Source organism: Leucopleurus acutus (assembly GCF_964270905.1).
Source record: "Leucopleurus acutus genome assembly, chromosome: 8".
NCBI classification, from domain to species: domain Eukaryota; kingdom Metazoa; phylum Chordata; class Mammalia; order Artiodactyla; family Delphinidae; genus Leucopleurus; species Leucopleurus acutus.
In genome coordinates this window covers 105,221,670-105,239,084 of record NC_139151.1, presented here as the reverse complement: position 1 = coordinate 105,239,084, position 17,415 = coordinate 105,221,670, and the positions used below count along the sequence as shown (strand labels likewise).

Below are 17,415 nucleotides of genomic sequence, written 5' to 3'. Positions count from 1 at the left end.
GCGTGGCCGAGAGACAGAAGAGCCACTTCCAAACAGACCCCGTGGCCTCACCAGGCTCCCCCCAGCTATCCTCCTTCCGTGACCCACGGCAGAAGTTGCCCCCGGGCGGTGGGCCGGGTGTGGGGCTCCTCCCCGCCCCAGGATGGCCAGGAAAGGAGAGGAGGGGGTCACGCAGCCCATCCACCTCCTGCCCCATCAGCCAGCCCTCCTGAGAACAGCCAGCCCATCGCCCGTCGGGCCAGCATCTTTGTCCTGCTGTTGGGACACCTGCTGTCTCCTTTCTGCCCTGTCAAGGCAAGGGTGCTACCTGGGAGACGCTTCTCCTTAACCCGCCTGGGAGCCCAGTCTTTCTGCACATGACGTTCCCTTTGGTGGCCGAAATGGGGGAGCCTCTGGCACGGCAAGTGCCTGGACGCAGGAAAAGCCGTCGGCTGGCTTGAGTGGCTCACTCTCGTTTCTGACTCCATGCCAGCCGGCATGTCTGAGCTGCCGTCCGCCTGGTCTGAGGGGCTCCGGAAGGCCGTCCAGGCAGTCTCTGAGCTATAGCCCCACCCAAAAGTGGGCACTGGCTCTACCTGGCCACCTCAGCCCACCTACAAGCACGGTGGCCCAGTTTGATGAAAGATAATACATGTATATCAATAAACGTTTTCTATCTCGCAGCGAGGAAGGCTTCCTGCCCTCTGTCCTGTCTGTGATCTTGTTCTCACAGTGAGGACCCCACTGGCATCCGAAGCCCAGACGGGCAGCCTTTCCACGCCGCCCCCCGTGCAGCCCGCTCTGTACCCCAGTTCCCGTGCCGCCTCTCCCGGCTGGCCGGTCTACACACCGGCGTGCTCCCTCTCCTGCTAGGGTGTCCACTCCTCTGCCGGAGGGAGCTTGGTCCCCACGCTACGCTCTGTTGGCTAACCCCCATGCACTTTTCACCCACCCAGGGGCCCCCCACTCCCCCTGGGAACCTTAGTTTTCATCACACCTACTGGGTTCTAGGCTCTCTGCTGGCTACTAATACAGTCCCTGCCCATGAAGAACACAGTGTGCGGGCTTCCTTGGTGGCACAGTGGTTGAGAATCCGCCTGCCGATGCAGGAGACACGGGTGCGAGCCCTGGTCCGGGAAGATCCCACACGCTGCGGAGCAACTAAGCCCGTGCACCACAATTACTGAGCCTGAGCTCTAGAGCCCGCGAGCCACAACTGCTGAAGCCCGCATGCCTAGATCCCGTGCTCCGCAACAAGAGAAGCCACCGCAATGAGAAGCCCGTGCACTGCAACGAAGAGTAGCCACAACTAGAGAAAGCCCACGCACAGCAACAAAGACCCAACGCAGGTCTTATTTTATTTATTTATTTATTTAAAATTTATTTATTTAAAAATAAATAAATAAATAAGTTTAAATAATAATAAAAGAACACAGTGTGTCCACACAGAGACCCCCAGGGTGGCTGCTGCATCCTCGGCGATATTGCACCCCCTGCCCCACCCAGAACTCTCTGTCCTAAGCTCTCTGAGGCAGGGCTGGCGTCCCTGTGCCTGTCACTTCCCGAACCCCAGCCATAGGCTGAAGCCCCTCCCAAGAGACAGCCTCCACTAGCGCCGGGCCGGACGGCTCCCTGGCCAGCGCCTCGCCTCCGGCAGCCGCAGGAACAGGCCCATCTTGGGCTCCTGATGCCCAGCCTGGGACCCCCGCCACTTTGGGGGAAGATCTGGGAAAACTGCTCACTGCATAGGCCCGGGAGAGACCAGGGCAGGGGCGTCCGGGGTCCGGGGCAGGAGCAGGGCGCCCCTCTTCTGTGGAGAGCCAGGAGATGGCAGGGTGGGCGGGGCGGCTGACGGAGGGAACTGCCCGTCCAGGAGGCAGTACCGCCTGGTGGCTGGCATTCTGCCTGCAGAGCACTGGTGATCGCGGAGAAGGACTGCGGCACCACCGTCGGGCCGGCTGACCCCCAAGTGCATTGCCCTGACGACCAGGGCCCGGCAGCCCGGCTCCCTTTGCTCACAGCCCCAGCTGCTGCCCCAGGAAGGCCACCGCTCTGTGTGGTCCAGTGGCGAAGTTTCCAGGAGCTTCGGGTGATGAAGCCGGGGTGCCCACCCGCCCCTTTCCCAGCCCCTGGGGTGCACCCTCCCCAGCCTCTCCTCCACACACCAGTCAGAGAATCCCGGGAAAGCAGAGTTGGAGGCCACCACAGCTGACACTTCTGGGGACTCGAGAAACCAAGTGGGGTCCTGACGATGCGCGTCAGGGGGTGGGGTCGGGACCACTGGCTGGAAAGCTCCCAGAGGTGCAGGCCTCCCTCCACACGGCGGAACGGCTTCCCAGGCCTGCAGGTGCCCCAGGGGGCCATCCAAGGCCTGGTTCCTCGGGGCGCAGTGCATCCCAGCCCCTGGGGCTCCCCTCTTCCTCAGGAGCCCCGAGCCCCCCGTGGGGAGCTGACCCCCACCCGGGAGCTCGACGGCGCCTTCCTGCCTCTGCCACGGCTCAGAACCCAGGCCCGGTGGGTGGGTGGGCAGCCCTCACCAACTAACAGGGCCTGGAGGTCAGGACAGGGCTGGGCCTTGTATGAACGTACACGTGCCCCTGGCAGACGCTAAGCCCAGAAGGGCGGGGGCCGAACTCCAGGAATGGGGCCTCTCCCGGCCCCGGGACCTTTCTCCCTGAAGTCTTGCTAGAGAGTCAGGCCTCTTCTCCTTTCTGCCACTCCAGCCCCCGGGCAGCGTCCAGGCACAACCTGCCCACGCCCTGACCACCTCGCTTCTGTGCTAGTGGTTCTGTGCTGCTGGTGGGGAAAAGGCGCACATACCCACAAGCAGAAGCCTCAGGCCCTCGACCACTTTCCTCCTCCCTCCTTTGGTATTTAATTACTGAAGGGGCCACGGAGCCCACTGCAGGGGTGGGGTGATGCGCCTCTGCTATCCCCACCCCCCTAAAACGGCATATCCGGGCCCCCCCGTGGTGACCAAACGCCTCCTTCTTCCTGGGTGTCCCATAAAGGCAGGAAGTCAAGGGTCCCCAAACATCACAGATTTCCACCCTGAAACTGCCTGGGGCAAGGGCTCTAGCCATTCTCCTTTGACACCTGCTTGTCAACAGAGTCATAGAATCGTGATTCGGAGAGTGAAGTCCCGTACCTACCAGGCAGCTTCTAGGCGGCTGGACAAAGAAACAACACTTGTTCCCCCGTCCCCCAACAGGACGTGAGGGAGGGGAGAGCCACGGGCAGGACAGAGCTCTCCACGTTTTCATACTTCCTGTCACCGCTCTCTACAGACGTGAGCAAGTGGGGACACACACTCTTAGGTACACACGGGATACACGCGGTCAAACTTGCAAAGCCAGAGCCAGCCTCAGGGAGGCCAGGGACCGCCACCCATGAGCCGTGGGACCTCGGTCTGCGGTGGCTCCGCGTCGCACACACTACGGTCAGGGCGCAGGGCGGCCACTGAAAGAGGGACATTCTCGGGAACAACCAGTACCAGCACTGCTCCTCAGGGCGATGACTGTCATCTCTTGACGACCTACTATGCTCAGTGGGCCCTGGGCTGAGAGCTCCACGTGCGAATCTCATTTAATCTTCAGGACAGGGCTCTGCAGTACAGACTATCAGCAGCCGTGGTGGGCACCAGTGCTTACAAATGGCGTTCCTCGTCCAAGGGGGACGGCCCTGGCTGGAACCCCAGTCATCTTCATGCACAGTGGTTTTCTTGTTTCCCTGGAAGCTCAGGCCTCTGACCTCTGTGCTTCCCATCAGCAAAGCACTGGGAGTTGGGGTTCTGGGGTGATGCATGAAGTAGACAGGGCAAGCCCATCGCCGCCCAAGGACGCCCTGGACCGGCCTTGTTGGATTACACAGTCAATAGAGACCAAAGGAGAGGACAGCCCGGTTTTAGGCTGTAGATGTCTGGAATGGATTGGGGGATGGGAAGGCATGCGTGTTCAACAGACGGCACAGACAGAAGAATACCTCTTCTGTCTCTTCTTCCATCCTAATAAGAGGAAATGGAATGCCTCTCTGGCATCCGCCCAGCTTTCCTGAATATCCTGCCAGTATGGTTTTGAGATAACTTGGGGTTTATATTGCATGCCAGAATTTTGCAGCCCAAGATCTTTTCTGCACAGCTTGGTTCAGAACCCTCAGACAAGAAGAGTCCTCTGTCTAGGGAACCAAAGGCTTCCTCTAGAAGGCGAGACAGAGGGATGGGTCCATTTAGGGTCCAGCCTCTCAACGCTTGGGAAGAAGCTCCAGCCCAAGGAAGTGTGCCCTTAAGCAGGTTGGCTACAAGGCTGGGGAGCTCTGCAAATGTGTTGCAGAATCTTCCAGAACCAGGACAACTGAGAACATGAGTACAAAAATATTACATTCTCAGCCAGTGGGGGCTGGAGAGTAGCCAGGAGGGGTTTGGAGAAAACAACAGGACACAGTTCACAAAATTAAAACTCATGGAAAACTCTGCTTCAGTGAGTCAGAATGCCAGCCCCAAGTTTCCTGGCAACTCAGAAGAAGCCTTCCCTAATCAGGCAGATTTTTTTTTCTTTAATCTTTGTCATTGATTTAATGGCGGTCTAATTGATATACAATAAGATACATCCATTTAATATGTAGCTCAATGATCTTTGACACATGTGTATATGCTCATGGCATCACCAAATCAATACACAGAATGCTTCCAACCCCCAGAAAAGAACATTTCCATCACCTCCCCCAAAGTTTCCTGAGGCATCCAGCCAGTCATCCCGCCTCTGCCCCCACCCTGAGGCAACCACTCATCTCCGCTTTATGCCACTCTAAATTCTAGATTACAGATTAGTTTCACAAGCAGATTTTTTTATCAGCCAGGAATTTTGGTGACAAGTCACAGAAACCCCAGTTTAATCTAGTTTTGGTGGAGGGGTGGGTGGTATAGGTGGAGTGTATGCGTGTGTTTGAGGGAATTCACTGACTCATATACCAGGAAAGTTCCAGCGAGCGTGGACTACTCTTCATTGCGGTGTGTGGGCTTCTCATTGCAGTGGCTTCTCTTGCTGTGGAGCACAGGCTCTAGGCACATGGGCTTCAGTAGTTGTGGCACGTGGGCTCAGTAGTTGTGGTTCGAGGGCTCTAGAGCGCAGGCTCAGTAGTTGTGGCGCACGGGCTTAGTTGCTCCGTGGCATGTGGGATCTTCCTGGACCAGGGATGGAACCCGTGTCCCTTGCATTGGCAGGCGGATTCTTAACCACTGCGCCACCAGGGAAGCCCCCAGAAGTGATTTTCAATTCAGACATAGCTGGATCTGGGCCCCTAATGATGTTCCCTCAGTTACTTTTCTTTTCTCCGTTTCTCATCTCTGCTTTTATCTGCACTGCCTTTATTCCCAGTGAATCAACTCAACAGCAGGTGACTAGCAGTTCCTGGTTTATATTCGACAAATTCAGCAATCCCAGCAGAAAGAGAGCATCCCTTTCCTGATAATTCTGGCAGAGGCCCCAACCATCACGCTCACTGGCCAGGCCCCAGGCACCACCCCTCTCCTGGAGCGGGGGCAGACTGGGGAGGAAGGAGGATGCCCACCTCACCAAAACCCAACAGGCTTAGAGCGGGGAAGAGGTGAGCTCAAGCAAAAAGCACGAAAAGGAGATGCTAGCAGGCAAAGTGGCAGCTGTGGGCCACACTCCACCACCCACACACCCACTTCTTTCCCTGTATTGATATGATTTTATAACATTCCTACCCCAAATCTGTAGCTATATTATTTACAGCAGAAAATGCACTTCCCTCTCTCCCCAAGAAGAGAGACAATCCAAAGTCAGTTCTGGGGGCTGATACCCCAGCACTGAGCCCAGGATCCGTGGGCCATTTGCATCTCTCTCCATCAGATCCAGAGGCACTTCCCAGTCCTAGCGATGGGTACCATCCCTCCAACCCAAATGAAGATGGCCGCTCTCAAGACACACAATTCACAGTGGACAGGAGAAAGGAAATAACTATGATTTTTTTTTAATCCCATTTGGAAAAGGAGAGAACAGAAATGGCACACAATGGTAGCGGTCCATAGCATATTCTATGCCGGACAGGAAGTAGTAAGGACTGGCAACGAGGCAGGTTCTTGATTGGCCAATAAGCATGGTCGCCAGAATCCAAGATGGCCCCCAACAGTCCACCTCCTGTATCCACAGACTTGCGTAGTCCCAGCTCCGTGAGTGTGGGCTGGACCAGGTAACTTGCTTCTAACCAACAGAATGGAGCAAAGATGATTAGACTCCAAGAGACTGTGACTCCCAACTTGTGAACAGACGCTCCCCCGAGCTGGCTTTGAGGAAGGAAGCTGCTGTGTTGCACGCTGCCATACTGGGGAGAGCCCGACAGCAAGGGGCTGAGGGTAGCTTCTGACCAACAGCCGGCAACACACTGAGGCCTTCAGTCCAACAGTCCGCAAGGAACTTCATCCCGCCAACACCTGTGGAAGTCTGGAAGCAGGTAAGACGCCTCCAGAGACCACTTCCTGTTGGTCCCACAGGACGAGCCGTTGCCGCCAGGTCTGGGCAGTGCTGCCCTCTGGACGCCTTCATGGCGCTTGGTTTCTTTGCTTTCGGTCAGTTCCGTGAGCTGTTAACCAAGCCCAGATTCCTTGCTGAGTCACTCTCCTTGAATCTAAATTCAGGTCCGTGGAATTCTAGCCCTTGGGCACAGTTCTGGGCTCAGTCATCCCTCTGGCCTCAGCTGAATGACCCCTGTGAGACCTTAGAGCCCTGAAAACGAGCGCGCCGGGAGTAGGCAGCAGAGCTGACCTGCCTCCCGGGCAGAACGTGGGGCTTCCTCGTGGTCATCCCACCGGGACACTCAGGTCACCTGAGGAGACTGCCCAGGTCTCCAGCTAACAGGTGGCAGAACTCGGACTTAAAACAAGGTCCTGGAGGCCAGACCCCGTGCTCCCTCCCCCCGAGCCTTCCCCAAGCAGAGCGCTGGGAGAGGACATCAGCCAGAGCGCCTCCACGTGGATGTACTGGCCTCTCTCAGCCCACAAGGGCCCCCATTCCCTCCAGAGCCCCAGCTACCCCCACCGATGGGGCCGCTGACGCTCTGAGGTCGCCTCGGCCGTCCCAGTCGGCCTTCGGGGGGGGGCATTGTCTGGACGGCGTAGGAGAGGGGTGACCCTCCCATCGCTCCTCGTGGGTGCCCAGTCTCATGCTCCATTCCCCTGCAGCCCAGCCGTCCCCCAGGTGGGGAGCTGGGGAGGCCACGCCCGGCCAGGCCCATTAGCCCCCAGCTGGCTCCTCTGCAGGCCTCCCAGGGGGTGAGGCCTGTGCCATTCGTGCATTTATACCTCAAGCTCCCCTTCCCGCTGCTCAGAGGGAGCCGGGGGAAGGTTCTCTGGGGGCCCCAGGGACCGGGCGCCTCTGAGGCCAGGGTGGGGGGCAGCAGAAGACAGTTCAGAGCATCTCTGCTGAGCCAGGATGGGGGCAGGAGAGACTTGGGGCCTTGGGGCAAAGGGGTGCTGCCGAGACTCCAAGCAGAGCGAGGAGGGGGCTGCCACCTTCCCTGAAGGACTGAGCATCACATCGGGGAACCAGGGGAGCAGCCCCTGGTTTCTACTCTCCGGGTGGAAGCAGGAGGCCACGCCAGTGACAGGGGATCCCCTGCTAGCCCCAGGTAAGCGTGCAGCCCTGCCAGGTGCAGCTGGATGACGTGGGCAAGTGTTTCAGCTTCTCCAAGACCTCGTCTCCTAAAAACAACGAACTAGTTAAGACTACCTTTAAAGTATTTAAAGGGGTGACGAGTGCTTACCACCCTCTGGGGTGCCTGCCACTTGGAGAGCCGCCAGCGATGGTGATAGCAGAGCCAGGACAAAGGTGAGACAGGCAGGTACCACGGGGAAGACGATTTAAGGAGAAGACATACAATTCGTTTTTGAAGAATCAGCTTATGAAACAACCAGGTGATTTATTCTCATTTATGTAAAAAAAATGTATATGGAAATGCACAGAAAAAAGCCTTCAAGGATGTAATCACACAGTAAATGGTGATACCCAGGGCAAAACTTCTTTCTTCTTTACCATTTGAATCTTTAAAAATAAGACTGTTGGGGCTTCCCTGGTGGCGTAGTGGTTGAGAGTCCGCCTGCCGATGCAGGGGACATGGGTTCGTGCCCCGGTCCGGGAAGATCCCACATGCCGCGGAGCGGTTGGGCCCGTGAGCCATGGCCGCTGAGCCTGCGCGTCCGGAGCCTGTGCTCCGCAACGGGAGAGGCCACAACAGTGAGAGGCCCGCGTACCGCAAAAAAAATATAAAATAAGACTGTTTGGGTATCTAATCTATGTAAATTTGTATAGGCATAAAGTACAAGAAGAAGTGGACGGCAGCGTAAGAGTAGTGGGAAATAACACATTTCCGTAAGTCTTTCGTGGAATAGATAAAAATTCACACAAGCCTTTCGAGGACAGGAAGATGAACGCTAACTCGTAGATCCTATATTTTAAACCATCACCCATCAACAAGCCGCGAGTGAGCATTTACTCCTGCAGGGACTGTGCTGGGGACCAGGGGGCCGTGGAGAGGGATCAAGTTGGACTCAGGCCGGCCTGGGGGGCAGACACGTCAGCTGAACTAGTGTGTAAGGGAAGGAGGGCGAGGGTGTCTGGGGAGCACACAGCATAGCACTGAGTCTAGGGGCCACTCCACATTTATTGAGTGCCCACCGTGTGCCGGGACCTGACTCAGGGGTAACCAAGATACAAACTCCCCCTGCTGTACAGGGGACCTCACTTCGGTGAAGCCAGGCATTAACAACAAGCCGTGTACATATTGTTTACTTTTATTTGGAAGTATTCAATCGCTAATTATTTCCTTTCATGGGTGCATTTGTCTGCTCAGCTGCCATAACAAAATACCTCAAACAGAGGGCATTAAAAAAGCAGACATTTATTTTCTAACAGTTGTGGAGGCTGGAAGCCTGAGATCAAGATGCCAGACAATTCTGTGCCAAGTGATGGCTCTCTTCTTGGCTTGCAGACCGCCACCTTCTCACTGTCTTCACATGGCAGAGGGGTGGGGGACAGGGAGGTGGGGAGAGACAGAGAGAGAGAGAGAGAGCGCTCTGGCATCTCTTCTTAAAAGGACACCACTCCTACTGGATTAGGGCCCCACCCTTATGACCTCATTTAATCTTAATTATCTCCCTAAAGGCCCTGCTCCAAATACAGTCACATTGGGGATTAGGGTTTCAACAGATGAATTTGGGGGGCGACACCATTCAGCCCTCTTTTTTTCCCTCAGTCCCAATATTTGATCTCCCTTCTACTTTCGCTGAAAGAGAAGATACCTTAAAAAGAGCAGCTGCATCTTCCCACCTCGTGTCCTGAACCCATGGCTGGACTCTCCGCTCCCCTCTGAGTTGACACCCCAGCTCCTAGCCGGGCCAATCCCTGGGCTGTATCCGGTCCTATGGGCTCTCACCTCCCCCAGGACCCCTTCCTGCAGCTTTCCTGATCATCAGCTTCCCCCTCTCTGCTGAATCTCACCCATCTGCATACAAACAGGCAATAACATCCTTCTTTTAAAATAAGTAAAACCAGGGACTTCCCTGGCGGTCCAGTGGTTAAGACTCTGCGCTTCCACTGCAGGGGTACAGGTTCAATCCCTGGTCGGGGAACTAAGATCCCACATGCCGTGCGGCGCAGCCAAAATAATAATAATAAAATAAAGTGAGTAAAACCTCTGCCCCCAAATCTCATTTTTCTGCCCTCCCCACCCACCTACCCATTATGTCAAATCCCTTCAAAAAGCCACCCGCACTCCCTGACTCCACCACTGGCCCCTCAGTGCATTCGGGGGGTCTCTGCTGCTGATTGCCGCCCCCTTGGAGGGGTCTTCTGGAACCACCAGCCCCTCCCACCCCTGCCCACTCTACCCCTTCCTCCTGCTCTTTTATCTGTGAGAGTCCGATGAACACTCCTGCATAACCGCGGTCACGGTCTCTGTGACAGTTACCGCGTCAGAAGCTGTGTTCTTGCTGACCGACCACTTCCCCTCAGAACCTCAACCCCAGGAGAGAAGCAAGTGTCTGTCTTCTTGTCACTAGCACCCCCAGGACCTGGAGTAGCTTTGGCTCCGTCTGCCCTCAGTCAGCGTTTGCAGGGTGGATACCTGACGAATGCTAGGAAGAAGCAGGCAGGGGCAGGGGGGGTGGGAGGTGTCGGCCCGTGTGCATCTCCCCCCTCCCCACTCAGCAGGGGCAGGACCCTGTCCTCCCCTCCTGGGAGAGCGGCCCAGCCCAGCTCACTCTGTGTGGCTTGAGTGGATGTGTGTTCACGGAGCCCTGTGGGCAGCAACCCAGCAGCAGTGGCCTAGGATGGTGGAGGGGTCCCGCTGGCTGGAGAGAGGCCGGGGGAGTGCCCGTCTGAGCCCTGGGAGGAGGCTCCTTTGATCCCTCAGGGCACCCCCTCCACCTGGCCTCTCCCAGCTGCCCTCGGACCTCAGTACCTCCCAGCCCCACCCAGCCTCCGAATCCCCACTTTGTTAGTTACCCCCCATCCCCAGTCCATCTCCGTCCCCGGCGGCCGGTGTAACTGTCTAACTGTGTATTCCCTACCTCCTGCCAACTGTGAGTTCTGTGAGGACGGGCTCTGTCCATCAGAGTCATTGTTGTACATGTGTTCTGTGTGTGCACGTGTACACTTACATACATGTCTGGGTGTGTTGTGTGTGTGCGCACATGTACTATGTGTGTATGTGCTATGATTATATATGTATTTGTATGTTGTCTGTATGTATATATGCTATTATATGTGTTTGCTATATGTTTATCTATATGTATATGTGCTATTGTATATGTATATGTCGTATGTTTATATTGATATATATATGACACGTGCTGTGTGTGCTATATGTAGGTATATGTTGTGTGTGCACGTATATGTATATATGCTCTTATGTATGTATATGTGTTCTCTCTATATAGAACTATGTAACTGGCACATAGTATAAATTTGTTAAATATTATTTAAACTTGTGTTGAACCTAAAGGAAAGACTTCTGACTGTAGCCACAAGGCACCTGTGGAGGTTGGTATCTGTGTGACATGGTACCACGCTCTCACCGTGGCTACAAAGAAATGTGGGAGAAAACAATCTCCTCCCACCCACCCACATAGAATACAGAGCTGAAAGATGAAAGACGGGAAGGGAAATCTCCAGGTGCCCCAGGAAACTTGCAGCTAGAGCTGGTGCCAACGGCCCAAGGTACATCAGACAGGTAGAGGCTCCAGAGGGCAGGAGCTAGGTGGGGCTGGGGCGAGGAAGGGGAGAGGGGCTGAGAGGTAGCCTTGGGGCAAAATAAGGAGGAGAGAGCTTGATCAGGGGGAACTCCATGAGGCCAGAACCTGGGAGGACCCCGCTGCTTAAAGAAAGCAATGTCCACCCCAATGTCTTTAGGACCTTCTCCCTGCCTTAGGGAGAAGGGGAAGGGAAGGGGGCTGGGTGGAGGGTGAGTGGAGTTGGACACCAATTCGAGTAACCAAAGCTCCAAATTTGTACCATTCACAGGTGTAGAATCTGAATTTACACCAAATCTCCAAGCCAAGAAATTCAGGGGCTTCCCAGGTGGTGCAGTGGTTAAGAATCCGCCTGCCAATGCAGGGGACACAGGTTCGAGTCCTGGTCCAGGAAGATCCCACATGCCACCGAGCAACTAAGCCCGTGCACCACAATTACTGAAGCCCTGCGCTCTAGAGCCCGCGAGCCACAACTACTGAAGCCCGCACGCCTAGAGCCTCTGTTCTGCAACAAGAGAAGCCACGGCAATGAGAAGCCCACGCACCGCAACAAGGGTACCCCCGCTCGCCACAGCTAGAGAAAGCCCGCGTGCAGCAATGAAGACCCAACGCAGCCAAAAATTGTTTTAATTAAAAATTTTAAAAAAAAGAAATTCAACAAAATCCAAGTCTTGGACCAGTGAAATCCTTTGAAATCCCAAAAGAAGTCAATGCCAAATGTGTGAGTAGCAAAACTTTGGCAACCTAGTGGGTCTCGCATAAGAAGAAGTAACGTTATTCCTGTAGAAGACAGTCTCGTATTTGCAAAGCACATGGGGAATGAACAGGGAGATTAGGAAACATTAATTAAAAATTGGCATCAGATCAAATAAACTTTAAGGCTAAAAAAGTATTAAAGATGAGGAAGGTCACTACATAAAAGGTACAATTCCCAGATCATATAATATTCTTGGATTTGTATACACTTAACAAAGTTTCAAAATAGGTGAAGGAAAGAGAAAAATGACACACTACAATCATAATTGGTTAATATTTGTAAAAGACAAAAAATGAATCAGGATACAGATCATTTAAACAATGCAATTTTAAAAGCTTAATCAAATAAGTTAATAAAGTAAACAGAGGGACTTCCCTGGAGGTCCAGTGGTTGGGACTTGGCCTTCCAATGCAGGAGATGTGGATTGGATCCCTGGTCAGGGAGCTAAGAGCCCACGTGCCTCGTGGCCAAAAAAACAAATTCAATAAAGACTTTAAAGAAATAAATAAATATGCAGAAATTGGCCATCTCTTATGCTACCAAGTGAGTCTCTCAAATACCAAAAAATTGACCACATTATCTGACCACAACACAATATTAGAAACCAATAATGAGAAGACAGCCAAAGCATGTATTGTAAAATGTATTTCTAAATAATTTATGGAAATTTAAAATTCAAATTTTAAATGGTTTTAATTTGTAAAATTTTAGATATCAAAAACAATGAAGACACTACATATCAAAACTCATGGAACATCTAAGGAAATACTTAGTAGCATATTGATAGCCCTAAATACCTATTAGAAAAAGAACATTTGAAAATTAATTACCAGAGAATTCAACACAAGACGCTGAAAAAAGAATCACAAGGTAAATCCAAAGAAAGCAGAAGAAATAAAAGCATAAACTGAGAAAATGGGAAGCAAAGAAACAACAGAGTTGATTTTTTTAAATAATAGTTCTTGAAAACAAACCTCTGGCAAACTGATAAAGAAAAAAAAATAGATAAAAGTCACAAATTTAAAATGGCAAATAGAATTGAGGTTTTAAAAATTGTAAAAGAATACCATGTAAAGTATTATACCAATAAATGTGGAACCAGAAAGCATGAGCAATTTTCTAGAAAAATAACTTTACTTACTTTAACTCAAGAAGAGAGTGAAAATCTAAATAAACCTAAAATATTAAATAAATTGGAGTTTGGGGTTTTTTTTCCCCAAAGCCATGCGTATCCACTAACACTCACATAAAAATTACCAGACCAGATGGTTTTACCTTCTGCCAAATGTTCAAAGAAAGATAATCCTTACATGACACAAATTGTTCTAGAGGGTAGAGAAAAAGGACTCTCTCTCCAAGTCATTTTATGAAGCAGTATAACCTTACAGCTTTGAAATGAAAAATAGACAAAGATAGCACCAGAAGGGAAAATTATGGACCAATTTCACTTATGAACACAGATGAAAATTTTCTAAATAACATCAGAACAACAGGAGGTTACAAAAAGAAAAAGACACAGCAAAGTAGAAATGGTTTATCTTAGAAATATAAGGATGAATGAACACCAGAAAATGTATCAATATATATTCACCACATAAATAGACTAAGGGAGAAAAAAGAGAAAATTATTAAGTAGACACCACAGGAAAAAATCATGATAAATTTCATCATTCATTTATTTAAAAAAACTCTTAAAAAACTAAGAGGGGAACTTTCTCACCTTGATAAAAGATACTACCAAAACCTTAGAGCAAATACCATATCTAATGGAGAAACATTAGACACATTTTTTTTTAAGATTAGCAGGGAGATAAATGTGCCTGATTCCAGTCATTGTTCAGCATAATGCTAGGTGTTCTGGGCTGTGCTATAAGACATGAAAAAGAAATTAGAGGTATGAGGACAGTTACATAGAAAATCAAAATACTCAACATACAAAGTGATAGAAATGATAAACTAAATGAGGTCATTTGCCTGATTAATAAAAACTACAAAAATCATCAGTGTGTCTCTACACCATCAATAATCAACAGGAAGATATCCTGTAGCCATGATGGAGTAACTGGTACGAGACTAGCCCTCCCACTGTGAACAACCAAAACACTAAAGAAAACATAAGAAACAACTGTTTGCAGATATTGGACAAGAGGCATCCCAGGACTACAATCTCTGAGACAAGAAAACTATGAGGTGAGCTCTAGTATCACCCCAGCTTCCTGCTTGGAGCTACTCTCTGGACAGTGGTACAGGAAGTGGGGAGAGCCAGGCAGAGCATGGTGGTCTCCCTGAGTTAAAGATAGAGAAGTCAGACTTTGGGGAGATTGAAGTGACTGGAATTTGTGAGATGGAATACCAGAGAGAAGGGAGCCAGCTACTCAGAGAAAGAACTGCAAAAATCTGCAGAGGGTCCCCTTGAGTCTTTGGTGGAAAATCAGGCTGGGCATAGAAGGATGAAACTCCATGAAACTGGCAAAGAAAAGCTACCTAGTAGCTGTCAGTTAAAAAACAGTGGGGGGTTCACACAAAGCCACATATACTTTATTTTTTCTTTAATATTTATTTATTTGGCTGCACGTAGCCTTAGTTGTGGCACACCGGATCTTCGTTGCAGCATGCGGGATCTTTTTTTTTAGCTGCGGCTTGCAAACTCTTAGTTGCGGCATGTGGTATCTAATTCCCTGACCCGGGATTGAACCCAGGTCCCCTGCATTTGGAGCACAGAGTCTTAGCCACTGGACCACCAGGGAAGTGCCCTGCCACATATACTTTAAAAACAGCAACAGTGTGTTGATGTTGTAGGGACAGACAAACCAATGACACAGAATGGAGACTTCAAAAACAGTCCCATGTATAAATGAGAATATCCTAAAAACATACTGTTGAGTAAAAAAAACAAAAACAAAAAAAATAGCACAAATTCTAAATCTCAACATTCATGTAAATTAAAAATACTTTATGGGCAACCACCTGTTTTGAAAGATAATTAGATGTCTAAGGACGTATGTTAAACAGGTTAGAACAGGTGTGGGAAGGGAGGGGAGAAAGAGCATGGAATGAAGCGGGTAACTGAAACCAATAAATGATTTTATTTGATTTTCAGTGACCTGATGATCCTGGTGCGCCGTAAAGTCAGGGTATAACTAAACTGTTCTTTGCACCTGAGGTCCAGTTTAAAAAAATTAATTCACAGGGCTTCCCTGGTGGCGCAGTGGTTGAGGGTCTGCCTGCCGATGCAGGGGACACGGGTTCGTGCCCTGGTCCGGGAAGATCCCACATGCCGCAGAGCGGCTGGGCCCGTGATCCACGGCCGCTGAGCCTGCGCGTCCGGAGCCTGTGCTCTGCAACGGGAGAGGCCACAACAGTGAGAGGCCCTCGTACCAAAAAAAAAAAAATTAATTCTCAGAATTTGAAGATTTTGGGACAAAGGGCATCTGTAACAACTTGGCATCTGCAGTGGTGGACCTGCTGGCAGATCCAGGCAGGGTGGGAGCCATGGGGAACAGGTCATGGTCTGTTGCAAAAAGAACCCGCGTGAGAGTCCTAAAAGAGAAAAATCGGGTGGGGGGCTCCCAGGAGTCCCCCGGGGTCCAAGTGACACAGAATCTCACGCTGGTCTATCTCCCTTCCATAGGATGAACAAGACTCTGAACAGCGGCCAGACCCCGGCAGCAAACTGGAACCGCCCCGGGGTGCACGTGCTGGGCACGGCCCACTGGGTGCTGGGCGCCCTGGTCATGTTCACCTGCGTGGGCAGCATCATGGGCAACGGCCTGGTGGTCTGGCTGCTGGGCTTCCATGGGCAGAGGGGTCCCTACAAAGTCTGCATCCTCCACCTGGCCGTGGCCGACCTCCTCGTCCTCCAGGCTCAGCCTAGAAAGCATCCCACTGGGAGGGGATGGGCCACGCATGGCCCACATGGGCCACGTGGCCGACCCATGAGGTGGTGGCCCAGGTGGCTGGCCTGAGCCTGCTGACGGCCATCAGCACGCAGCGCTGCCTCTCTGTCCTCCTCCCCGTCTGGTACAAGTGTCACCGGCCCCGGCACCTGCCGGGCACGGTGTGCGTCCCGCTCTGGGCGCCGTCCCTCCTGCTGAGCACACTGGCCTCGCTCTGCGGCAGCTTCTGGCACCGGGACGAAGGGCAGTGCTTCACGGTGGACTTGATCGTCAGCGTCCTCATCACGGGGCTCTTCACGCCTGCGACGGCCACGGCCAGCCTCACCCTCTGCACGCAGGTGCAGAGAAGCTCCCAGCGGCGCCGGCCCACGCGGCTGTACGTGGCCATCCCGGCCTCTGTCCTGGTGTTCGTCTGCGTCCTGCCCCTCGGTGTCTCCGGGTTCCTCCTCTACTGGCTGGACCTGCCCCAGCGGATGAAGACTCTGTTCAGTCGCTTCGCCCGCCTCTCCCTGTCCGTGAGCAGTAGCGCCAACCCGGTCATCTACCTCCTGGTGGGCAGTCGGGGCGGCCGAGCCTGCGGGAGCCCCTGGGGGCCCATGCTGCGCAGGGCGCTGTGGAAGGAGCCCGAGCTGGAGGAGGGGCAGACGCTCTCCACTGGGACCAACGACGAGGCGGAGGTCTGAGAGCACCGCGCCCTGGACGCCGCCTGCCTGGCTGGCCGGCTGTTGGGAGCCCCGCAGGCTTTGCGTCTCACCCTCTCGGGGTCCCCTTCCTACCTGCCAAGGCTCCCCCACTGAATGTCATGTCCCAGATCTCACAATGCAACTCAGCTGGGAAGATGAAACGTAATTTTTTCGCTTGGGGAGAATGTTCTGGCTAGAGGGCAGATGTTAGCGTTCAGCCCTGGCCTGTTAGATGCTAATTATCTAAATCGTCTCTACAGGTGGGTAGCATGTTTCCCATTTGGGTGGGAAGGGGCGCCCTCCCAGCCTCCTCCCCCTAAGACGGTATCTTAGTACAGGAGGTGGGATGTGGCTTGTGTGGCCCCAGGCTGGTCCTTGGGCATGTGCTGGTAGCAGCTGGCCGCAGGGTGGTGCCCCTGGTCCACCTTCCACCAGGTGTCCGGCTGACCCCCTCCATCCCTGCAGGCTGCAGCCAGTCTACTGTGTTGCCACTGCTGACCCGGCTCCCGCTGGCCGCGGGTCATGAGATGGCCTTGTCCTCCATGTGGCCCCTGGGCGGCACCTGACCCCTGGCCTTTGCCTTCGGGTCGCCTTGCACCCACGGCAGGTCTGATTGCTTTCCCCCAGGAGGCCACACTGCAGCCGGAGAGCCCCTGGCCGACCCCTCTGGAGAGGGACAGTTGTTGAGGGGACGGTGCCCCAGGAGGCGGGGGCAGCCTGGAGGCAGCTTCATCCCAGAGACCCACGTGACTAGCAGAACGAGAGTCTGTGCTCCAAATGATTGCCCCCCACCAGGGTCTCCCTCAGCTTGCCCCAAACACTTCTCCCTTTCCCGTG

At 52.8% G+C, this 17,415-nt stretch overlaps 1 protein-coding gene across 1 annotated transcript; it reads left to right on the top strand.

Moving 5' to 3' along the window:
- Positions 1 to 380: 380 nt before the first annotated feature.
- On the top strand, positions 381 to 16,578 carry MRGPRD (MAS related GPR family member D; the record flags this gene model as incomplete). The annotated part of the gene is made up of 5 exons (XM_082845041.1): positions 381 to 400; positions 1,891 to 2,068; positions 2,405 to 2,493; positions 15,631 to 15,862; positions 15,952 to 16,578. The coding sequence occupies 5 exons, from the start codon at positions 381 to 383 to the stop codon at positions 16,576 to 16,578; spliced, it is 1,146 nt and encodes a 381-aa protein (XP_082701167.1).
- Between the last annotated feature and the right edge of the window lie 837 nt (positions 16,579 to 17,415).